General features: G+C 39.3%; 4 protein-coding genes across 6 annotated transcripts; 2 read left to right on the forward strand and 2 right to left on the reverse strand.

Moving 5' to 3' along the window:
- Positions 1–3,166: 3,166 nt before the first annotated feature.
- On the forward strand, positions 3,167–5,302 carry LOC135648863 (serine/threonine-protein kinase STY17-like). The gene is made up of 5 exons (XM_065166843.1): positions 3,167–3,544; positions 3,626–3,907; positions 4,203–4,716; positions 4,798–4,940; positions 5,070–5,302. The coding sequence occupies exons 1-5, from the start codon at positions 3,329–3,331 to the stop codon at positions 5,241–5,243; spliced, it is 1,329 nt and encodes a 442-aa protein (XP_065022915.1). The 5' UTR covers positions 3,167–3,328; the 3' UTR covers positions 5,244–5,302.
- Positions 5,303–6,294: 992 nt separating this feature from the next.
- LOC135648428 (replication protein A 70 kDa DNA-binding subunit A-like) lies at positions 6,295–9,401 on the reverse strand. Of its 2 annotated transcripts, none has more exons than XM_065166122.1 (2): positions 8,915–9,401; positions 6,295–8,471 (listed from the first exon to the last, which is right to left on the reverse strand). In XM_065166122.1, exons 1-2 carry the CDS (start codon positions 9,172–9,174, stop codon positions 6,848–6,850), a joined length of 1,884 nt encoding a protein of 627 aa, XP_065022194.1. In that variant the 5' UTR covers positions 9,175–9,401; the 3' UTR covers positions 6,295–6,847. The 2 variants fall into 2 exon arrangements, with proteins under 2 accessions (XP_065022194.1, XP_065022195.1); XM_065166123.1 differs by having other exon boundaries at positions 6,295–8,482; positions 8,915–9,054.
- A 3,600-nt stretch (positions 9,402–13,001) lies between these two features.
- On the reverse strand, positions 13,002–14,178 carry LOC103999192 (transcription factor MYB1). Of its 2 annotated transcripts, none has more exons than XM_065166685.1 (3): positions 14,059–14,178; positions 13,757–13,886; positions 13,002–13,627 (listed from the first exon to the last, which is right to left on the reverse strand). In XM_065166685.1, exons 1-3 carry the CDS (start codon positions 14,159–14,161, stop codon positions 13,108–13,110), a joined length of 753 nt encoding a protein of 250 aa, XP_065022757.1. In that variant the 5' UTR covers positions 14,162–14,178; the 3' UTR covers positions 13,002–13,107. The 2 variants fall into 2 exon arrangements, with proteins under 2 accessions (XP_065022757.1, XP_009419136.2); XM_009420861.3 differs by having other exon boundaries at positions 14,029–14,173.
- Positions 14,179–14,913: 735 nt separating this feature from the next.
- LOC135649117 (F-box protein At3g56470-like) lies at positions 14,914–16,062 on the forward strand. Its single transcript, XM_065167227.1, has one exon. The coding sequence runs from the start codon at positions 14,914–14,916 to the stop codon at positions 16,060–16,062; it is 1,149 nt and encodes a 382-aa protein (XP_065023299.1).
- Positions 16,063–23,444: the final 7,382 nt, after the last annotated feature.

Consider the following 23,444-nt stretch of genomic DNA (forward strand, 5'->3'; position numbering starts at 1 on the left):
TAAGAGCAGATCGCTGCTGCTGCTACGATTGTCCTTTTATTCCCCTTAAATCCGTCATTCGTTCTCCTTAAGTCTATCGACCTCTTAGGAATTTAATTGTAGTGGTGTTAGTCGCTGATCGAAGGCAAAGGCGAAGCTTTGCTTTTCTCAGCGGCGTTAGTCGCTGGCTGAAGGCAAGAGCGAAGCTTCGCTTTTCCTATTACTCTGATACCATGATGAAAATAATAGAAGATAAAAATAATTATTGAAGAAGTTTTATTGATGAAGTGAAAAAACTTAAATACATTAACATGTCCCTCTCTTATTCGAGGAAAGAGGATTTTTCTCAACAGAAGAATAGAGAGATTTCTAGAGAAATTTTATCTCCTATCAATAATAAGTGACCAATTATAGTATTAGAGTTCAAATGCTTTAGATAGAATAATGATATATCTGTATCAGATTTAATTCGTCTCCTTTTATTCCACAGATATAAATATTTTCAGCAATTACGTACTGTAGGTCTCTATTATCAGTGTGTCAAGTGTGTCTTGCATCAACGAGTGAGTCACGTCTAGATTTGATTGATCTGAAGTCAACCTGTCTGTATACCTCTTGTTTGGTTTGCATTGGAGATGGCATCTTCAGCACATGATTAGGAATCCGATTAAAGTTTCATGATAGCTTTCTCGTGGGCTTGTTTTATTCCTTTAGTTTCGATTCCTGCAACTTTCTATCCCTTTCATAACCACACTCCTTATCTTTCTCGTCTTTAGGGTTCTCCATCAGTCTCTGATGCTAAAGGTGCTTAGTGGCATTGAGTAGGAGCTAAAGCTTTAAAGAAAGTTGATAGTCCTCAAACCAATACAACATAGTGGCTCAAGAATCTATCGCTCACAAGTCTTATATGCTCATAATTATGTTGCTCTCAAATAAATCCTCCTGACTGGGAACATGAACACAAATAGGTGACTGCCAATGAAGTTACCAAAAGCAAGAGCTTGTATTAGAATAGCTTAATGGGGTTTCACGCTTGTAAAAGCTGACTTGCAACGAAATTAGAATCTTAGGTATGTGTGTTATACTGCTGGAACAGAAGAAGATTACACAGAAATGTGCAAGCCATATGCTCGAGCAGCTGTCATGTTGTCATTATCTTTAGCTAAAAGCACTTTAAGCTTCGCTCGAGTTAAAGAACACTTTTCAGAGGTGAATCCTTTTAGCTACAAGACAATGCTCGGATAGGACGAGAATGACTGAAACCTCAAAGTCAAGAGAGCTTTTCTTTGCTTGGAAATGCATTAGTTGTTGTACACCTGAATTCCTATACTTGAAGAGCTGCCGAAGAGAGCTCTTCTTCATGCCTTGGCCACAAATCGCTTGTGATTAATGCAGACCAGAGTTCTTTGCATCAATGGCCATTTGCCGAAACCGAATTCCACACAACCTGTCGCAAAGAGGTTTAATCTGTAGCATGGAATCTTATCCTATTATTTGGAAAGATGTGTAGGCATTTCAAGTTGATTGAAGTTGAAACCTGTGCTGTATGATCGAGAATTTAGGACTGCTTTCTCTTGAGTGCTCGGTCTTTTCCTTTGTTTCTGACCCCTGCAACTTTTCTCTCTCTTTCTTAACCACTCTCCTTATATCTTTGGTTTATCTTTATGCTTTTCTACTTGGGCTGTTGATAAAAGCTATTAGGTGCCATTGATTAGGAGCTAAAGCTTGCAAAAGCTGAGATGGTCATAGTTGCACAAGAATCTATCATCAGGTATGAAGATGATATGCTCATGATTATGTTATTTCCAAATCCATCGTATTGGGAACATGAACAAAAAGGCAGAACCTTCTCCTCTACTAGTTGAGTATATGAACATGGAGAGTTGAAGCATTTGAGAAGCAACATCTGCTGTTACAGGAAAGTCATCAACTGTATAATGACTGCTCTTCATTTCAAATAAGAGATCGCCTTGACACAAGATTTGAATCAAATGATACTCAATGTAGCATTCAAATCTGCTGGTTTTTTAGTGTCAGGCAGGTGAATGGCACGCATGAGCACATAGCTAAAGCTAACAAAGAGGTAACAGCTTGTAATGGAACAGATCAATGGGACGCATGCTGGTAAAAAGTGGATTTTTAGACTCAGATTAAAGTCTTGGCCATGTGTGTCAGACAGATTCCATCTCTAAGATTTCAAGAGTCCAGAAATGTGCAAGCCATTTGCCTGTGCAGAGCAATCTTGATGTCAATATCTTTTGCTAAGAACACCTTTAGACCCTTTTTACTAGATGCCAATGCAATGCATTCAATCTTTCATGTGTTGATGTGTCTCTACCATTAGCTACTATATTGACAATTTGGATGAAGTTCTTTGGTGTGCCATTTTACGAGGATGAAACATGCAACGAAGATTAAAGTCTAAAATCTGTAGAGAGAGAGAGAGAGAGAGAGAGAGAGAGAGAGAATTAGGACACATATTTCAAATCAATGATGTTATCTCATCTACATGAAACTGCTACTCACCCAGCTTTTTTCTTGAAGGCATAGAAACAGTGAGTGTGCCCGCATTAGCAAATCAATAAAGGGAAACATCCTGTATTGCAAAAGCTCAATGGGGCCGCATGCTTGTAAAAAGTGGATTTTTAGACTAAACTTAAAAATCTTACCCATGTGAGTTAGATTCCATGTTTAGGGAACCAACAGAAGAAGATTGTACAAAGAAAGAGAGAAAGGGAAGGAAAATTAAAGATTCCTGAAATGTGGAAGCCATATATGCTCCACAGAAGGTTTTTATCCATAAAAGTCTTTTGCTACAAGATTGAGTGAGTTATATAGTTCTACAAAATTGTCACAACATGCGCTAATTGGCCATCAACTTCGTCTAACTTAAATCATTGATTTAACTCTAATTATCACTAAATAAAATATTTAAATTGATATTGATAAAATTATATTAATCTTTAGTCATTGGGTCATTAGTTGAGATCGATTGATACTATCGCAAGTTTAATATTTTTTAAAATAAAAACAAAAATATATTAATAATATTAAAAAAATTTATAAAGATGAAGTGGCTATGATCCCTATCAACTTAAATCTGGACATCAATCCAGTCATTTTGTAGCTGTATCTGTCAGGATGATTAATAAAGACTACGAATGAAGACAGTAGCAATTGTGAGGAGAAGAGCTTCGACATAGGAACATCCATCCGTCCCATGAAGCCAACGTATTGTACAGAACACGCCTAGCTGCTATTATTTTGGTCATTGTCATCATCTCCTTGGAGTAGAATAGCATGTATCCACTCGGTCCCTCGGATCAATCGATGAACTCGTTTGGTTCCCATGAAGCATTCTCGTCCAACGAATACAAAAAGATCCACTTTCTGGTTCTCCTCTCTCCTCTTTCCTTCTCTTTGCTTCGGTTTCGAGGAACAGAAAGGTATGAGTTCTGAGCAGGATGACCAGCAACGTCGCGGCTGTTGCAGTAGTAGCCTCGCCGGTTTCTTTTCTGTTCTCTCGGAGTCTCAGCACACAAGCATGCCAAGACTCGATAAGAAGGTATCCGACATCCACAATTATGTTTGTGTATGTCTGTCTCTATTGCACTGGTTGTTATATAGTTTCCTATTTCCGGGCAAGATTAATGAGCTCAAAGAGGAGGTTCGACGACAGAAAGAGCTCAAGGAGACCTACAAAGCCCGGCTTGAGAGGACGCAGGATTATCTCCGGTACTGTCTAGAGGTGGCAAAGGAGAATGGATTCTTGCACCACATATCCGGCGATCAAGAAAGCACTCTCCCCACGCAAACCGACCATCAGCAGCCAAGTTTACAGGCAGTGGATGTGGTGCCGAGTGACCCTCGTTTGGCCGCCGTGATGGATCAAGCTAAGCTGAATGGTTGGTACGTTGAACCGGAGGAGGTAAGTGCCGTCGTCTCCTCTTCTTGCACAAAGCTCTTTCTTCAGCAATTAAAGCTCACAATTTTTGCTTTTGTAGTTGTAATGAATGCAACAAAAAATGATCAACCTACACTAACTATAAATGAGTTTTGAATACTTAGTTCCAAAAACACAAAAATCTCGAATCCGGTCGGTCCTTTGACTCCTTCTTTGTTCATATGCTTTAACATTAATGACGTCTTGTAATGAGATATTAATGTCCAATACCAATTAAGACAAACGTTGTTATGGCAACTTTGTTCATGCTCGCTAGCAGATAGAGTTGCATGAACAAATTGGTAGAGGAACTACTGCCGATATATACCGAGGGACATGGAGAGGGCTTGGTGTTGCCATCAAATGGATTCACCCCAGCGTCTTCGATGCCAACGGAAGCGGCCAAGCCTGGTTCGCCCAAGAACTCCACACTCTGTCACGCCAACGCCATCCCTACGTGCTGCATCTCATGGGCGCATGCTTCCACACGCCACAAAAAGGATGGCTGGTCACCGAGCTGTTGAGTGGGAAGACGTTAGCGGAATGGCTGCATGGGCACAAGGAGAGGCGAAGAGGACGGTCTGTGCCTCTTCCTCGTCTGGCGGAAAGGATAGAGAAGGGACTGGAGGTCGCCATGGCGCTGCTGTATCTTCACCAACAGAAGCCCAGGGTCATCCACAGGGATCTCAAACCAAGCAACATACTTTTGGACGCTGCTACGCACGCTCGAGTCACGGATTTTGGACATGCTCGGCTTCTTGCTGACGGAGAGCAAGCTCTCACCGGTGAAATGGGTAAGACCGACAGACCATGACTGTCACAGTACACAGTAGTATGATTGATCGATCGCGTGTTTCGTTTTGGATGATGATTAGGGACTTTCGTGTACATGGCTCCTGAGGTAATCCGTTGTGAACCCTATACGGAGAGATGTGATGTTTATAGTTTTGGCATCATACTGAATGAGCTGATCACCGGTGAGCATCCCTACATAGAGACGAGCTTTGGTCCCGCTAAGGTACGATTCATTTACCTGCTCCGGTCCTCGAACGGGATAAGTATGTTAACGATTCCTTCCAAATATGTGGTCTAATCGCCATGAATGACTGAGATCTAGTAGTCTAATCTGTGCATTTCTTCATGGCAGATTGCGCTAGAGGTGAGTGAAGGCAGGCTTCGGCCAAAGCTGCCCGAGCATGATCATGAATGCAGAGAGCTCACAGAGCTTATATGCTGTTCTTGGAGCGATGATGCTTCAGCTAGACCCTCCTTTGCAGCGATCAACTTGGCTCTTAGGAAGATCATTGACAAGTTAAAGTAGTTGCCAAGTCCAATTTGCAAGGCATTTTTCTTACTGTTCTACAAGGAGAGGGAGAGGGAGAGAGAGTGGGAGGGAGGGTACAGTTTATAAACTGACATCATGACATGCCAAATGAAATATGGTGCCTCTATCTACTTCAGTTAGATTGCCTTCAATCATAAGCCAATACTGTTGCAAGGCAAATACGATACTGGTTTATTTCGCTAAGAAACAGTATTTCTCTGTTTAACTAACAAGAAAATCCAATTTTTAATCCATATCAGTATAGAAGTATCAAGAAACCCTTAACTGCTGGTACAAGAGGATCAATTTTCCATTGGTAATTTAGCGAAAAGAACCTTTCTGTATATATGATATGTAAAAGAAATATAGTGTAGAATAGTACTTTGAAACATGAAACAGGTAAACATTAAATTACATGTAACAAGATTGTTGTCTCCAAGCCAGACATATATATTAACACAATAAAAGTTACTGCAGTAAGTAAATTAGAAGATACCCATGTTCATTCAATAGTGAGCAAACCAAGTGTAGTTGGAGAGAGAAGTATCATCACAGTTCTTGTTTCAAGAAAACAAACATAATGACAAAAAAATGGCAGTTACTTACCACAGGTATGGAAGTATTGGTACTGGAAAAAATTTATTGCAGTATGCCACTAAAAGGTTTTAAGAGCAATGTTTTTTATTAATTTGTGAAAAAGTAAGTCCAAGGTTAAATCACTGCATAAATTTTATCATGAAGTAAAGCGAACCAATGGACTAGTGAACCAAGGCTCAGCCGGCTCGATTCTCAGTCCGGATTTGATAACTAAGATCATTAAAGAAGTAAATTGATCTGAACCTTTTCATGCATTCTGCAACATTAGCAACATTAGAGTAGAACAATATCAACAATTAGGCTAGGATTAGGGAACAAAATACTGCTGATGCCTCGAGTCAAAAAGTCAATCTAGTTATAAATATGGGGACACCATGGTAGGAGACGCAAATGGATTTCAATTTCTCCAAATGACTTTAAAGATATAGTAATACTATCAGAAGAAACAATATAAGTCATGAAAACTGCATTAATAAATAAATCCAACTAACGCACCTGCTCCACAATTAGCACCGCAAGTACAACACCAACTTTTGTGAAAAGAACACATGAGCTTCCATGATCCAGAATGGATCATTTGACAAAGAATTGAAGTTGTTTAACAAAAATTCTCAGCTTCAATGGAAATCTATAACAGAGAACAGCACTTCGCTCAGAATGGTACATCTATCTGATCAAGAAATATCTGCATAGAACTCAGCGAGTTGAAGATCACTTCTGACTGATGTAAAAAACCAAACAATATCTGAAGGTTGAGAAACCATGGTGTATATATTTTTTCATATGCGAAAGAACCATAAATTCTGAATGATGAATTAATAAACTGAGACCTCAGCATCAATAAAAATATCCTTGGTCCACTGCAACTGAAGCATGATAAAGCTCGACCCAGATTCTGGCAGTGATAACTTTCAAGTTAAAAGTAAAATGGTGGTTGTATTAGACCAGAATTCATAATTCATTCTCCCCATGTGCATTAGAAAGATACGAGAATCCAGCAACAATTATGTACAGAGCTTTCCAATCAAGTCAAGCAGGTATTTGCTCTCCATGGAAGGATTAACTGTGTCTGTCTTCACAACAGTTATTTTCACTCGCTGCTCTTCACCATAGTGTTCTTCCTTGATTTTGAGCCTAAATAGGTACTGCTCAAAGAGGCAACGCCGAATGATGTCTCCAAACTTTTTATCATCATGCTCTTGATGTTTTAGCTGATTGAGCTCCTTCGCGGAGCAACCAATGATCTCCTCTCCAGACTCCTGGAAGGCTGTCACCCAAGTCACTCCTGTATGGTCCTGCACTTGTGCCTGAAGAAGATACCGATAATCACATTCTTCAAATTCTTTAGAACATCTATCACAGCACCAGTTCCCACTAGCAAGCTTTGTCACCTTCTTATTACATGGCCTATCACCAATTAGTAAAGGACAAGCTGTGTAACAGAAATTATCTGTCTTGATGAATGAGATGGTGGCTTTGACAGTCACCCAGTCAGGCTTATTCCCCCTTCCAAGACCCTCATCTTTGATCTGAGACACGGTCTTCCGGCTATCATTTAAAGCAAGCCCAGGCATCATATCTTTAGAAATGGAGTGGCTGGAAGCATCCTTTCCTCCTCCATCAAACCATTCTCTCAAGATATAAGTCTCAGGAAGATCAGGATCTATAAAGAGTTGGGTGGAAGAAATTGTGCCAACTGACTTACCACTGAAGTCACTAACCTTTCCTGCCTTCACAGCTAATGCAGGGAATAAACCAGAACCAAGCTTCTCCTGTAGTTGTCTACCTTCTCTGTTGCAGAAGTCTCCCCATAAAGTTAGCTCAACACTTCGACCAGACACATCCTTCAAATTAAGAATTCTTCTTTGTGTTTCCATACCATTCTTCCTCAGTATTGTCATCGAAGGGTTAATAGATTCAACAATCCCAATAATATCGATGATTGAATTGTTCTCTGCATTCTCTATATCAATGATTTGTCTGAAATTAAAATGTTGTGTTGGAATAGAGCTGTCTTCATCTGGACAACACTCCAAAGTTGTTGTCGACTCCAAAAATATTTCCCATTGATTGTTGAGGTGGTTAAAGTTCTTCTGCGCAGGTTTTAAGCTTCCCTTTGAAATTAGGTAAATCTTTCCAACCTCCACAGCTTCATAGAACCGGTCAACAACAGCGTTGAAACAAGTTGCACGTATCTCTCCTCCATCTGAATCAAGGAGATCAAAGGAGAACACTTTGCCATCTCCCTTAGCATTATTATATCGCCGGATGTCTCCTTTGGCTGTCACTCTTGCTTTGATGGCCCATCGCCCCTGATAAGGATTTAGAGCAGCTATCGGAATTACCCTAGCAGGTGCTTCATTTTTCATGATTGACCCATAGCTCTTGTAATTGGATGGAGGCCGATAGACGGATTGCACATTGAAGTTCTGGACTTTGTTGCCAGAGTTCATTGCTGAGCTGGAAACAAGTTTTGCAGCCGGGACTAGTGACTGAACTCTTGAATTCGCAAAATTGCTACTAGATGATAAGTCAAGAGTCTCTGATGCAAATTCTGGATGTAGTTTGCGATTCCCAATAGTCTCACAATCTCTAATTATAATCTTCATTTCCAAAATGACAATGATCCTGTGTCATGACTGGATCCATTATTAGTAAAAAAGTAAAAAAATCTGAGAAGGCATATTTAAACATATGAAATTCTCAGAAAAAGATGCGTCATGTATATCTCCCTACTATATGGGGTTGGCTACACCGATCTTTTTCTGCTATTGAGTTCTAATTAAGGAACCATCAGAATTATGGAGGAAAGAAAGATACAATTTCTGCTTCATTTTGAAGATGAACCAAAAAATGATTCATCTGAACTCTAACGATATTTCCACATCAGACATACTCTTTCTCCAATTTGCTCCTCTACATAGAACGTACTTACCAAATACAAAATAAGGACAGATATACATATATTTACAATAAAAGAATATATTTTTTAATTATTTTCAGTGCAATTCAAAATCTCCATTTGTATCAAAGAGAAAGGGGAGAATCAAAGAAGCGATCGACAGACAAACCTCTGGTTCTTGACGGTGCTGCAAACGTACTCCAGCAACTGGACGACGGACCCACTCCTCACCGCGCCGCTCTTTGCGGCCTCATTGAATTTGACAGCCAGCAGCGCTTTCTGCGCCGCGGAGCCGTCGGACACCAGCGCCCGGTACCGCTCCTGCGGCTCAGCTATCCGCTTCAAATCCAGCACCTGCACTACAGGCTTCAGGTCGAGATCGCCACCGTTCACCGCCGCGATCGCGTTCGCCGTCAACCGCGCCGCCATCCCCCGCGTCCAACTCCCGCCTCACGAGCCGATAATCGAGATGGAAGGCTGGATCTGATTCTTGCAGCTCCAATCGGCGACGAGAAACCGAATAATATGGGCAAGAGCTGGGAATTCAGGGATTAGAGAGCTTAGAAATCGATAATTTAGGGCTCGAGGAGAGCCAATGAGGTATGGAGGATAACCGAACACGGAGTTTCTCGGGGCCGTGATTGTTACGGTTGAAGTGAATTAAAAACTTAAGCATATAGATAGATATATATATATATATATATATACATTCTAAGATTTACTTTAAAATATTATAAATAATCTAAATAAACTATTAACATCTACCAAACTTACTATGAGTCTAAGAATATGATATTATAATGATATATGAGTAATAATAATCAATAAAAATAATATAATATCACTGATGATATTTTTTTATAATATTTACAGTATTTTTAATGTATTAATAAGATATTATAAATATTAAAAAATAATATAAACGAGCCAAATAAAAATATTGTAACAGTTTCAATCGGTAAAAATAAAAAAAAAACAATTTAACAAAAGATTTTTTGATGAGTATTTTTTTAAATCAGGGGCATTGTTTGAAAAAAGTAAAAAAGGGATGTCTTTTAAAAAATACTTTTTTTTAAAATCACACACACACACAACATATATATATATATATATATATATATATATATATATATATATATATATATATATATATATATATATATATTCGAACTTGAAATCAATCAATCTTATGTCACAACATATAGAGACATATAGTAATTGGCTATCTATTTTAAAGATTTTTTTCCTTTTCTAATCTAAAGTTTTGGAATTATTTGACACCCAATTAATTCCTTAAGATGGTATTATAATAGGACATAAATTGGAATCTTAAATCTGTCCCTCAACCCAAAAAGATTTAGTAGAAGCATAAAATTGGCAATATGGAAACGAAGGCTCAATTGGTGTTCAGTCGTCTCTCTAATTATGTTCTTGTGCCAAAGTCCTCTATAATTATGTTCCCTACTCTTTGATCCGAAACATCCATCCTTGCAGGCTATTAACCATAATGATTTTAGTGGAAGCTCAGGCCACAAAATTTGATCTCGAATGGTTCGCCTGACAAGCCGAAATCTGATGTTTACTTGCCAAAAAGAAAAACAGAAGCTGCTCTCATTTGTTTCTGATGCCAAGAAAAAACAACTCGTCTTCATATATAAGAAAAATGATATAATCTAATTATTACAACTCTATCGTTGAATTTAATTATAATTATTATTGAGTTAGATTTTGATTATCCGACATCCATAAAGTTCTCTTTTATATATAGTGATATAGTATTAGGTGAATCTAACGAGTTTCGATGAGCTTCGTTGGTTAGGTCTTAGATTTCTCGATCAATTCCGATAGAATTTTCGATGATCTCTTGAACTTCCAATGAAATCTCGTTCTTGATTCTGAGACTTCATTTTGTTTTATGTCTTGCTATCGTAATTAATCCTACATACTTAAAATCTACTTCAATCTAGATAATTATTATAAAACTTGAATTAAGTGTTGTCCGATATATCATTGGTTTATCGACGTTTTGTCTGATTATTCGACGCATCGTCCTTTCTTGCGACCTATTGCCCAATCGGTCAATTGACTTCTGTAACTCCGATTTTCTTGGTGTAATTTTCGCTCTTCTTGGCTCGATGCCCGAACTCATGGCTCGAAGCCTTCTGTCGATATGTCGATCGATCCTTCGGCTTGACGTCCAATCTTCTGACATATTTTTCTCCGACCCAATATGATTCTTCATACTTTAATTGTCTCTACGTAATTGAAGCTTCTTACGTGGTTCAAAATATATATCAAATAAACACTTTAAATTGATTTCATCATCAAAATCCGAGATTCAACACTAATATCTAAATGAACCTCACAAATCATCCAAATCAATATACTATATTGAAAACCTGGACTCCAGTTAATCTATCAAATTTGAAATCGGATTCAAAATAATTATAAGCGATTTGGTTCATATAAAGTTTTTATCCGAAAATCATTCAAACTAAAAAACTATAATGAGTTGAACTAAAATTGAAACGGTCTGTTTTATTTTTAATTTTTTAAAAATATTTTGTAATTAATTATTTATTACAATTATTAGAAGATGCATATTCGCTATTTGGGGGGGGGGGGGGGGGGGGTGGTGCATTTAATTGTTTATATTTTTGTTATTCTTGAAACCTAATTGATGTCATCGTTTCTTTGATCGGTTTGATTCCATTTGAATTCTTGATCGGATCTACTCTATGTATATAGCTAAAACCAAAACAAGACGGTAAAACGTCACCTCATATGTGGCTCTCTCGAAGATGAAGTGACATGATGATTGGAAATATAAGGCGCAAACTTCCAAAGCCGTATCCCTACAGTCATGGTTGTCCCCTTTTGAGGCCTAACAAATGATCGCAATGTGACAACCCATCGGACTGTGATGTTTTGTTCGGGTTCCAAATCGATGGCCGGACCGGTAGGTTTCCATCACCGAGCGATCACATCTTCGTAGATATATTAGTATGATATTTCTCACAAGTTTTCTTTACTCTCTCTTAATGTTACCATCTTTCATTGACAAGAGAATGTGAATTCATGATGCAAATGATGTTCTAGTTATCTATAAATATAAATACGATAGTGATCTAAGCAACTACTACTAGTCGATTAATAGATGGGAGTGTTCACTACCTACTTTGAACAACGAAATAAATGTGTAGCTATCATATATTGGAGGAATATGAAAGAATAATAAAATAAAATAATTTATTGGAGGAGATATCATATATTATTAGGATTATTTTTTAGAACAATGGGTATGAACTCATGAATGTAGGGAGATTCTTCATCTACCAAACCAAATATATCGAGGTTGGCATAATGATTTCCAAAATATTATATAGGTTTCTTTTTTTCTTTTACTACATAATATTTTGGAAAACACTCAACCCACCTTCTTAAAAGGACTAGAAGACACCTTATATTTTGATGATTTTTCTTTCTTTTTTGAGTTCTTGAATGCATGATGGCATAGTGATTTCCAAAATATTATGTAGGTTTCTTTCTGACTTGTTAAATATGGAATCAGATGAGATAAATAAATCTGAAATAGGATTATAATGGAAGAATAAAAATAATATTTTGGAACCATTATTGAACCATAAATACTTTGAACTGAAACATTTCAATCACTATATTCCCATCCATCACTTTTATGTTTCTTCCTTATGAAGTCTCAACACATTACCATTCTTTTCTAAAGTTCCTAATTGGATACAAAACTAAAAGTTTCTTGGAAACTTTATTTTTCTGGTCCACTATAAGCTTATTTCTTTTAACATATTAAGTAGTAAATATATAAGCTGCTGATGTTTATTAGTTTATTGGTCACTGTCATTCCATTTAAATAATAAACCCTTAGATTCTTATACTCTAATGCTATAAAGATGATCTAAAAGCATAGTGCATATATGAGGCAGACCTTATTAATTATTAGGCATGTGATGTGTGTATTCCCTAAAGTTAGAAACATGATGTAGTTCAAGTGCTTTGCATGATCTGCACTTCTCCTTCACATGCATGAATGAATGCCTGCATTCTCGTTCAAATGCTTAAGGAATGAGCAACATTTCCACTTTGCCATCGTATTATTAATCGTCATCATACGTAATTAAGTGATGTATTCTTTCCTTTTTCTACAAATAATAAGTTATAAAGGTAGAATTCAAGTTCAGAATCTTGCGATCGATCATTAAAGTCTTTAACAGCCAAACTAACGATCATTTTGATCCTTTTTTTTCTTTATTCCGATATATACTGTGATGAGTTATCTTTGGAGACAATCTTTCTGAGTTAAGATACTGTCAAGAGGCAATGGTTTTAGGTCCAATTCAGCCACTCCTCCATATCAAAGAAGGAAGCTACTGAAGTGAAGCTGAAATCGATGTCCGGCTGAAAACAATCACTCCCGATCCAGTCTTCCATGGACGGCATATCGAGCAAGAGAGTGCTGTTGGGAGACATGCTAAAACAGACAGCCTCGTCTTCTTCTCCTGGTACTAGGGGAACGCCGTCAAGAGAAACATCACTTTGAGGAGCTTTGGAGGGGCTGGTGGGTTCGGCCGTCGTCGATTCATGACGCTGGTGGTCGATTGGAGCTGGCAGGAGTCCTTGGTCCTGGTGGAAGAACGTCTTGGTGCACCTCTGGGCCTTGGTTTGGACGACGGATGCATCTCCAGCTGCTCCCGTTCCCGCCGTCGTCGAATCGGCCAGGGAGACATTCAGGATGGGCTTCCTTTGGGATGCGTTGCCGTGGACTTTCTTTCCTAGGGTTGTGTTCCAGTAGTTCTTGATTTCATTGTCTGTTCGCCCTGGCAGCCTTCCTGCGATTAGAGACCACCTGGGAAAGAGAAAACATGGCATTTCTGGATGATCCAATGTCTAACCACGCTCTTCTTTCAATGATTCGCATTTCACGACAAGGTTTTAGGATGTTTGGAGGTTGAAGTAGCCGTAAGGAGGAAGATACCTGTTTCCAAGGAGCTTGTGTAGTCTGATGATGAGCTCTTCTTCGTCATCGGATATGTTGCCTCGCTTGATACCGGGCCTCAGGTAGTTGAGCCACCGCAGCCGGCAGCTCTTTCCACAGCGCTTTAAGCCTGGCAAATTTGCGTTCATGAGAGAGAGAGAGAGAGAGAGAGAGAGAGAGAGAGAGAGAAGAGTGTGTTTTGTGTGCACGTCGACAGGCTATTAGTTGGAAGCAACACATCAATTCTATCCCAATCTAGCATAGAAGTGCACCTGCTCGTTTGGGGAGGCTCCTCCATTTACCTTCTCCATGAACCTTGATGTAGGACACAAGTACGTGGTCTTCCTGCGCAGTCCACGCTCCTGTCCTGAGCCCTTCCCTTACGCAGCATGGCTTCCTTCCCATCTCTCTCTCTCTCTCTCTCTCTCGTTTGAAAGAAGCTTGATTAGTTGTTGGCGACATTTATAGGTTGCATCTCCAGATGACGGCATCCCACGGAGGTGTGTGTGAGCAATGGCAGAGGCTTTGAATGTTAGATGGCAAGGTAGCTGGGGATCAGTGGTCGAAGGAGCGATGCGTCCAAAGCCTTTTCCAAAACGTGGATGGGTAACAAATTAATGACTTTATGATTTGTACCCGAATATGTCTTTTACTCTAAAGATATTTTTATAGCATAAATAATTCAAAGCTACTCTGTGATATTATATACTATAATAAATATAAATATAAATATAAATATATATATAAATATATATATATATATATATATATATAAATATATATATATATATATATATATATATATATATATATAAATATATATATATATATATATATATATATATATATATATTACATTAAAAATTTATCTCGAGCCTAAATTACCCACACAAAGTGGCATCCTTCGCTTACAACAAAGTCCGCACTGTCATCAGTCGTCTCCGATTCGGAATCCTTGTCCTACTCGGAATCGTTTTCCCAGTTGTGTTCGTCATCGGAACCTTCTCTATATAACTCATCAACGTTGGTCCTCCGCCACCTTCAACAACTCCTCTGCCATTGCGATCGACATCTCTGTCCTTGCTTTGGTTCCTCGTAGCCACCAAAGGCAGCAGATGAAGAGAAGAAGAACACAAGGAGCAGAGGCGGAGACCACCATGGACAGCCCTGACTGGACATCGCTCCCGCTGGATGTCCTCACGAAGATTGGCGAAAAGCTTCCGGTCCCTCACCGTGCCTGCTTTCGTGCCACATGCAAGGATTGGTGTTCCGCACTCCTACCCGTTGTCATCCCGTCCCCGTGGCTCCTCTTAGTCGGCAAGAACAGCGATACCTGCAACTTCTCGTCTCTCCCCACCAGACGCTCCTTCACCTATCCCCTTCTCCCTGAGCTCCACGGCGTGCGGTATGTGGGCTCTCAAGCTGGTTGGCTAGCAGTCTACAATGAAAACCTGGATGTCAGCCTCATAAATCCTCTAACAGCGGCTCGAATCTGCCTCCCCTCCTTCCTCACCCTACCCAATTTTGAGCTCGTCGGCGGCATCTGTGTCCTTCCTCATCTCAACCGAATCTCCCGTTGTTTTGTTACGAAAGTTATCTTCTCCGCAAATCCAACTACCCATAATTACATCGCGGTGAGTCTCTATGGAATTCCCCGAGGTGAAATCGCCTACGCAAAAGCAGGCGGAGACAAGTGGAATCTTCTTCAGACGACATGGACTCAGAATCGTTCATACGAGGATATCATGTACCACAATGGGAAATTCTACTGCATAACAGTTGAAGCCGAAGTCTCCGCTTTTGACCTCAGTGGAGTTTCTCCCACCGTGACGGTGGTCGGCGAGAGCACGTCACTCGGTTTGACACATTTCGACTGTCACATTCCTTGCTCCCGTGTCAGACACATTCACAACAAATACTTGGCGTGCTCGAGCACCGGGGAGCTGTTCCTGATTTTGAGGCGCACAGTTCTCTCATACGAATCGCTGGGATGGAAGGCTATCATGGTTTGGAGGTACAATCCTCAGCGTCAGCCATGTTGGGAAGCTGTGAAGAACTTGGGGAATAAGTCCTTGATGATCGGTATCAACAACGCTATATCGATTTCTAACGAGAATTTTCGAGATGCACGACGAGATTGCGTCTACTTTACGGAGGCGCTGATCAGAACCATAGTCGATGGCCGGCCCGAATTCATTCCTAGCATTGTATTGTCTGATGTGCAACGGGGAAAGTGGGCGCGGGCAAACTCTCAGTTACAACCACTCGTGCTGCCACCCATCTGGTTCACTCCCTCCATGCAGTGAACCAAGAAACGAGTAGTTCTTGCTCTTATTTGACTTGCAACTCCTACTACTACATATAGAGATGATAGATACATTACAGGCCACAGTAACTATATCAACTTGTGCTTTGATATTGTGTACAAGAAAATGTTTTGCTTGATTTATGAAGTTGCACATCTGTTTTACAAGTTTGATATGACCATAAAGATGAAAGCAGGTTTTCCTTCAAGAGGACACAGAGAAACATGTAGATGCCTTTTGCTCTTATATGAAATTTTAATTTAGAGTGATCTCTTTATGGCCTTATCAGTCATCATTAGTTGTGGGTATCACTAGAATTAGTGATTGATTTGAGATCCTATACCTGCAGGTGCTATTTGATGAGGTTACTGCAGTGAAATAAATATGAAAGAATTACATCATCTAATTGGAAATAAAAAAAATAGTTACTTAATATACCACATTGCTGAATACAGATCTTACTTTGAAAAAGATAGTGACTTGTGAAAAAATCATCGGGCCTCAACAAAATTTGCGTGTGTGAATGATATTATGTAATTTGGTGAAAAAATAAAGGACCCAAAATCTTGAGAACAATGCAGGACAAGAATTTATAAGTATAAAAAATATTAATGAGATAAATCAAACGTGCGTATCCATATCTTATCACATATTATATTTTATAAGTATCAAAAAGGTAATTATCGATACTTGTCTTATCATCTTACCGCTCTATCGTCCTATTATGGTTATCTTCGTTAATCATCTTCACTGCATCATGATTGTCTCATTGTGCTGTATTATAGGTTTATCTTTACCATCAATAGGTCCCGTAACGAAGCCCTCGTTGTCATCCTCGTGACCTTCGTATTGTTATGAGACCAAAGTCACTTCTGCATAGCCACAACCTTTATTTGTGAAGCCTCCCTCCACAAGGCCCTAGTTTTGCCCTAGTGAAGCCTCCATCCCCAACATCTACTTCCCATATTATTGTTCTTATCATTCAGTTGTTCTCTAAGGACAAAGGATAGAGAGGAGGGGATGGTGTGGTCATTAATAGTGCAAAAGTGAGGAGGTATGGTTATTCATCATGGCCACAGTCTCACCCTCAACTTTCCATTGCACTCTTCGAATGCACTATGCCTTATCCCCTCTCATGCCATTAGCTCTTGTACCCTTTGTCGTAGCTTTTTCCCTTCACCCATTTTCAACAAATATCTACTCTCTCTTTTATGATCTCCTCCCTATGCACCAACCTACCCTTGCCTATTTCCACCCATAGTGCCATGCTCACATCCTTAATCATCATCACCATATCCATCTTCTACTAAGGAGCCCAACGAGGAACCATTTGAAATAAGATTTTGGTCCTCTCTATAAAGCCCTTAAGCAAGAAGCACTAGGGACCAACATCACTATTGACGTCGATGAATAATGCACTAGGGTCTCTTCGCCACCCATAAGAACTACTATCGACTCGCCTCCGAGCCATTGGCCAGCTCATACACTTGTGCTTCGATGAGCACTCCATAAGAGGTGGCAAAGGGGCCTCGTGGAAGGGCCTTATGAATAGAGGTGGTAACCATGTGGAGGGTTGGAGGTAATAACATGAAGGAGGTAGGACGAAGGTGATAACAATAACGACAAAGGCCTCACAATAGTAGAGATGACCCGCAGCATGACGAGATGGTAGGAAGAGGCAAAGATAGCCGCAATAGGATGACAATCGAAAAAGACGAAGAGCGGGAGTAATCTCATCTTTTAAAAAATAAAGAATATTTTATGAAATAAAATAAAGTAGAGCACTGAAAAAGGTAAAAACTTAGGACTTTTTTTTTTTGAAGAACGTATCTTTAAAAAAAAAAGATTTTATAAATAAAAGCTAAATGAGTATAATACAATCATCCTCGTTCCCATCACACAGCAAACTAGAAATTACCAAGGCAGGAATTTAATTTTTTCCATCCAAGAAAAATGATATTATCTGTAAGTTGCTTAGTTTTGTAAGAGTATATAAGCTAAACCTAAACACAGAGGGATAAATATAAATACTAAAACTAGAGGGTTTTATACACGTATACAACTCTGCCGGCAACTTAATTCGCTTCGGCTCCACGTGGAATACACCTCAATTAATAGATACGACCCCTTTTTTTTATGGCTTTCAGCTTTGAAAGGGCAATTATCCTTAGCAACTGTTTAGCATTTTGTATTTTGAATTAATATAGCTTTTGCTTTTTGAACCCCCCTCCAACCAAAAAAATACTACATTAAACATTATAATGGAACACTTATTACTTGTAAAACAATAATTCTCGTTATCATTAGCCATTCCATTTTACATTAAATTCAAAATTTTCAGATTAGCGAGGTCAACTATAGAAAATATTGGAAACCTGAATCATTCCCTAAACAAACAAAAAGAAACTTGGTAATATGTAAGCCAATCTAAGCTGTATATGCGTGTCTTTTCCTCTTAGCATGATGTAACCGATAACAGTTAAAGATTTCTCGTGATAACAATCTCAATAACAGTCGAGATCTCCCCAACTCTTTTGAAGAGGTAAATCTGTTGAGGAAAATCCTCCTCTGTTGAGGAAAAGTCTCTCTTCTAACATGTATAAATATGGCGTATTGTATTAAACTCTTCTAACATGTATAAATATGGCGTATTATTAAACTCAATGCGTTCTTTTTCTTTGTATTTTATTTTTATCGTGGTATCGGAGCCATTCGTGCCTTAGGAAGGCTCTACTCTCCCTTCCGCAACCTGTTCTCGTCAGAGCTAGGCATGTCTTCTGCACCTGACCTATGACGATTCCCATCACCATAAACCCAGTTGCCGTATCTTTCTATTGCTACATCTTATTGCCAAACACCTACGTTGCAGTGCAACAGCCCCCTAGGTGTGACCTCTACCTCCGGCGACTGAAGCGATATTGATCCTATTGCAAGTGATCGGTACAAGTGGCATAAGTAGTTTTTTTTTTAACCATCTATTTTTTTTTTACCCATCTAATTGTTGCATACTTCCACTTTTTCCACTTTGCTCCTATATATGTCCAACATGTCCTCATCTAACGTTCTAATTACTATTCCCATAGGAAAGCATAGTACCTTTTCCTCTACAGGCCTTATTTCTATCAATGCTGCCACTCTCATTCCTTTCAAATTATCCAACGGTGGCAACTATGCATCATGACGTACTCAATTCTCTAATATACTATTTGGCATCCAGTAACAAATCCGGACCATAAACTATGGTTATGCTAGGATCATCTCATCCTTTAAGCAATTCAAGTCTCGGTCATTGGTTCCCTCGCCCCACTCATTTCTTCATGTGACACTGTTGTCGAAGCTTGGTGCAAGTTGCAAACCACCCTGGCTAATCGTTCCCGTACTCACATACTTAGTCTTCTATCCAATTTCATGAAGATAAAACAAGAGGGAAGTACTGTTGTTGAAGAACTCTATGATAAGTTGACTGACTATGAGATATATCTCAAGCGTAAGGACAGGTTGGCAAGACCATCCATTACAGCTCAAGTCAGTCAAAAACCTAAGAAGAAGAGCAACTGGTACAACAAGAGCTCCAAACAAACCTCCTATCCTCAACAAAGAGTTGTTTGTCAACTATGTGACAAAGTTGGCCACTTTGCAAAAGTCTGTAGAACTCGATCCAAACTTCCTCCTCCGTCGCATTAGCCTCATGCAAATCTTACAGCTACTTCGACTACTGGTGATCAAAATTGGATTGTGGATTCTAGCGCATCTCATCACATTATATCTGATTTACAAAACTTATCCATCCAAAATGACTATGGCGGAACTGAATACATCATCATTGGTGACGATAACAGACTCCTCATTACTCATACTAGTTCCATAGTACTTAATTCGCATAGTACTTTGTTTACGCTAGATGATGTTTTGTGTGCACCCCAAATCAAACAAAACCTCATTTCTGTTTCCCAATTCTGCAAACAGAATCATACCTCAATTAAATTCTTTCATAATTCCTTTCTTGTCAAGGATTTAAGCACGGGGATATCCTTGGTCCGAGGCCAGACTAAAGACAACATTTACGAGTGATCGTCGATTCCACAAATCACCCAACCCACTGCCTATTCTTCAGTCGCAGCTCCAACTGATATGTGTCATCATCGTCTTGGTCATCCCTCAACTCTTATTCAGCAAAAACTGATTTTTCGTTATTCTCTTCCTACACTTAAATCCAATAACATCATAACTCATTGTGATACTTGTTTAAGTAATAAAAGTCATAGACTTCCCTTTGGAAAATCCTCTATATCCTGCTCTATACCCCTTGAAGTTATTTATACTGATGTTTGGGGCCCCGCTCCAATCACTTCCTTTGACAAATTCAGATTTTATATTATTTTCGTAGACTATTTCACCAAATACACATGGTTATACCCTCTTCATCATAAATATGAAGTTTTAATAGTCTTTACCAACTTTCGAAGATTGGTCAAGAACTTCTTTTAATCTAAAATTAAGACTATTTACTCTGATGGTGGCGGCGAATATCAAGCCCTCATATCCTGCCTATCTGCTTGTGGTATATAACACCTCAAGTCACCTCCACACACTCCTCAACTCGTCGGCTTTGCTGAATGCAAACATCGACATATACTTAAAACTGGTCTCACACTCCTACACCAAGCCTCTATACCACTAACTTTTTGGACTGCAGTATTTCAAGCTGTCATCTACCTCATTAATCGTATACTCACTCCAGTCCTCGAGTACGAGTCACCATTTGAAAAATTATTTCATAAATCCCCGAACCTTAAAAAACTTAAAGTGTTTGGTTGTCTATGTTATCCATGGTTGCGTCTATATGCCTCACATAAGATAACATCAAAATCTAAACCTTATGTTTTCATTAGATACTCCCTTGATCATAATGCATTTCGATGCTATGAACCTCAATCTTGAAAAGTCTTTACGTCCCGTCATGTTATTTTTATTTTATAAAGACTACATTTCCATTTCACAACCCTGAGTCTCCTACTGTGCCACCTACTCCATCATATATACATCACTGGAGTACACCATCAATCCCGTCAATCGAGCCTCCCATAATATCATCCAGTCATTCTCCTCAGGATTCACACTCTCTCATTCTCCCGATGCAACAGCTCCTCACCCCCTCCATTATGCCTCTCCCTTCTTCACTAGGTTCCCCTACAACTGAAGGCATTCCCTCGGAATCACATTCGCTGCCTTTATCCTCTCTTGAGACCAGTGACACTGAAGTCCCTTAGCCTCTACCGCCCATACCTACAACACACCCTATAGCCCCTGGATATCCAATGACAACATGATCCAAAAGTGGTGTCTTTAAACCATGACAAATCCTTGACCTACATACCATCACAACATCCTTGTCAGAGACCACTGAACCTACCATAATTACTCAAGCCCAAAAATCTCTATACAAGCGTAAAGCCATGTGTGAAGAATATGATGCACTCCTTCATAATTCTACATGGACCCTTGTACCCTCTCATCCCACATAAAACATCATCAGGTGTAAGTGGGTCTTTCGAATTAAGCCAAAGGGTTTCATCAATGACCTGGTGTTGACTTCACAGAGACATTCAGCCTTATTATTAAACCCACAACAATCCGACTTGTTCTAAGTTAGGCCATCTTACAAGGCTGGCATTTATGTCAACTCGACATTAATAATGCCTTTCTACAGGGGACCCTAACTGATGATATCTTCATGCAGCAGCCTCTTGGCTTCATCCACCCTTAATATCCAAAGCATGTTTGTAAACTACAAAAAGCTATTTATGGTCTTCGTCGGGCTCCAAGAGCTTGGTACACCGAACTTAACTCGTTTTTGGTATCAGTTGGCTTCATCAACTCCAAATCACAAGCAACAATCCTATGAAAATCAAGGCATTCCTCAAGCATTTAGCAAATTGATTCTCTCTTAAAGATCTAGGACCCTTGAGCTATTTTTTGGGAGTGGAAGCAACATACACATCTTCTGGGCTCTTCCTATCACAACGAAAGTATATTCAAGATCTATTATCTAAAATTAATATGCAAGATGCAAAGGCAGTTACAACACCTCTGTCTACTAGCGAGTCGCTCAAACTTTATGACGGAAGCCTTGCTACAGACCCAACTCAATACCATCAAGTCCTCGGCTCCTTACAGTACTTATCTCTCACCCGTCTAGATATCTCATTTGTGGTCAATAAATTATCCCAGTTCATGCATCGACCATATATTATACATTGGTTTATAGTCAAACGAATCTTGCGGTATCTTCACGGGACTATCAATCATTGTCTCTTTGTCCGTAAACACTCTCCTCTTAATCTCCATGCCTTTGTCGATGTTGATTGGGCAGGGAATTTTGATGATAGAACCTCCACGTCAAGGTATGTGATCTTTCTTGGGTCTAATTCAATCAGTTGGAGTTCTAAGAAACAAAAGACAATGGCCCGGTCTACAACTGAAGCTGAATATCGTGCTATTGCTACCGCTATTGCTGAACTCAATTGGGTTACAAATCTCCTCAAGGAATTCAAAGTTAGCTCTATCCAAACTCCTATAATATATTGTGACAATGTTGGAGCAACCTACTTATGTGTCAATCCAGTGTTTCACTCACGCATGAAACACATTGCTATCGACTTTCACTTCGTGCGAGATCAAGTTGTCATACATCAACTTTTTGTCTCTTATGTTCATACAGCTGATCAACTAGCAGACTCACTCACGAAGCCTCTAGCCCGCAAACTATTTTTTGTTGCATCGGTCCAAGATCATTCTCTCAATTCTTCATAGATACGTCCCACGAAGGCGGTGTGTAAGCAAGGGCAAAGGCTTTGAATGTTAGATGGCAAGCAAGGTAGCTGGGGATCAGAGGTCGTAGGAGTGGTGCCTATAAAGCCTTTTCCAAGTCGTGGATGAGTAACAAATTAATGACTTTATGATTTGTACCGGAATATGTCTTTTACTTTAAAGATATTTTTATAGCATAAATAATTCAAAGCTACTCTGTGATATTATATAGTATAATAAATATAAATATATATATATATATATACATTACATTAAAAATTTATCTCAAGCCTAAATTACCCACACAAAGTGGCATCCTTCGCGTACAACAAAGTCCGCACTGTCATCAGTCGTCTCCGATAAGGAGACCTTGTCCTACTCGGACTCGTTTTCCCAGTTGTGTTCGTCATCGGAACCTTCTCTATATAACTCATCAACGTTGGTCCTCCGCCACCTTCAACAACTCCTCTGCCATTGCGATCGACATCTCTGTCCTTGCTTTGGTTCCTCTTTGCCACCAAAGGCAGCAGATGAAGAGAAGAAGAACACAAGGAGCAGAGGCGGAGACCACC

The sequence above is a fragment of the Musa acuminata genome, chromosome BXJ3-9, assembly GCF_036884655.1.
Source record: "Musa acuminata AAA Group cultivar baxijiao chromosome BXJ3-9, Cavendish_Baxijiao_AAA, whole genome shotgun sequence".
NCBI classification, from domain to species: domain Eukaryota; kingdom Viridiplantae; phylum Streptophyta; class Magnoliopsida; order Zingiberales; family Musaceae; genus Musa; species Musa acuminata.

Excerpts from the sequence above, each read along its gene's own strand:
- LOC135648863 (XM_065166843.1), top strand. The coding sequence starts at position 3,329 with ATGAAGCATTCTCGTCCAACGAATACAAAAAGATCCACTTTCTGGTTC. Across the intron at positions 3,545-3,625 it reads TGCCAAGACTCGATAAGAAG|ATTAATGAGCTCAAAGAGGA; the intron begins GTATCCGACATC and ends TTTCCGGGCAAG. Across the intron at positions 4,941-5,069 it reads CGAGCTTTGGTCCCGCTAAG|ATTGCGCTAGAGGTGAGTGA; the intron begins GTACGATTCATT and ends TCTTCATGGCAG.
- LOC135648428 (XM_065166122.1), bottom strand. The coding sequence starts at position 9,174 with ATGGCGGCGCGGTTGACGGCGAACGCGATCGCGGCGGTGAACGGTGGC. Across the intron at positions 8,472-8,914 it reads AGCACCGTCAAGAACCAGAG|GATCATTGTCATTTTGGAAA; the intron begins GTTTGTCTGTCG and ends GTCATGACACAG.
- LOC103999192 (XM_009420861.3), bottom strand. The coding sequence starts at position 14,161 with ATGGGAAGGAAGCCATGCTGCGTAAGGGAAGGGCTCAGGACAGGAGCG. Across the intron at positions 13,887-14,028 it reads GAGCCTCCCCAAACGAGCAG|GCTTAAAGCGCTGTGGAAAG; the intron begins GTGCACTTCTAT and ends CAAATTTGCCAG. Across the intron at positions 13,628-13,756 it reads CACAAGCTCCTTGGAAACAG|GTGGTCTCTAATCGCAGGAA; the intron begins GTATCTTCCTCC and ends TCTCTTTCCCAG.
- LOC135649117 (XM_065167227.1), top strand. The coding sequence starts at position 14,914 with ATGGACAGCCCTGACTGGACATCGCTCCCGCTGGATGTCCTCACGAAG.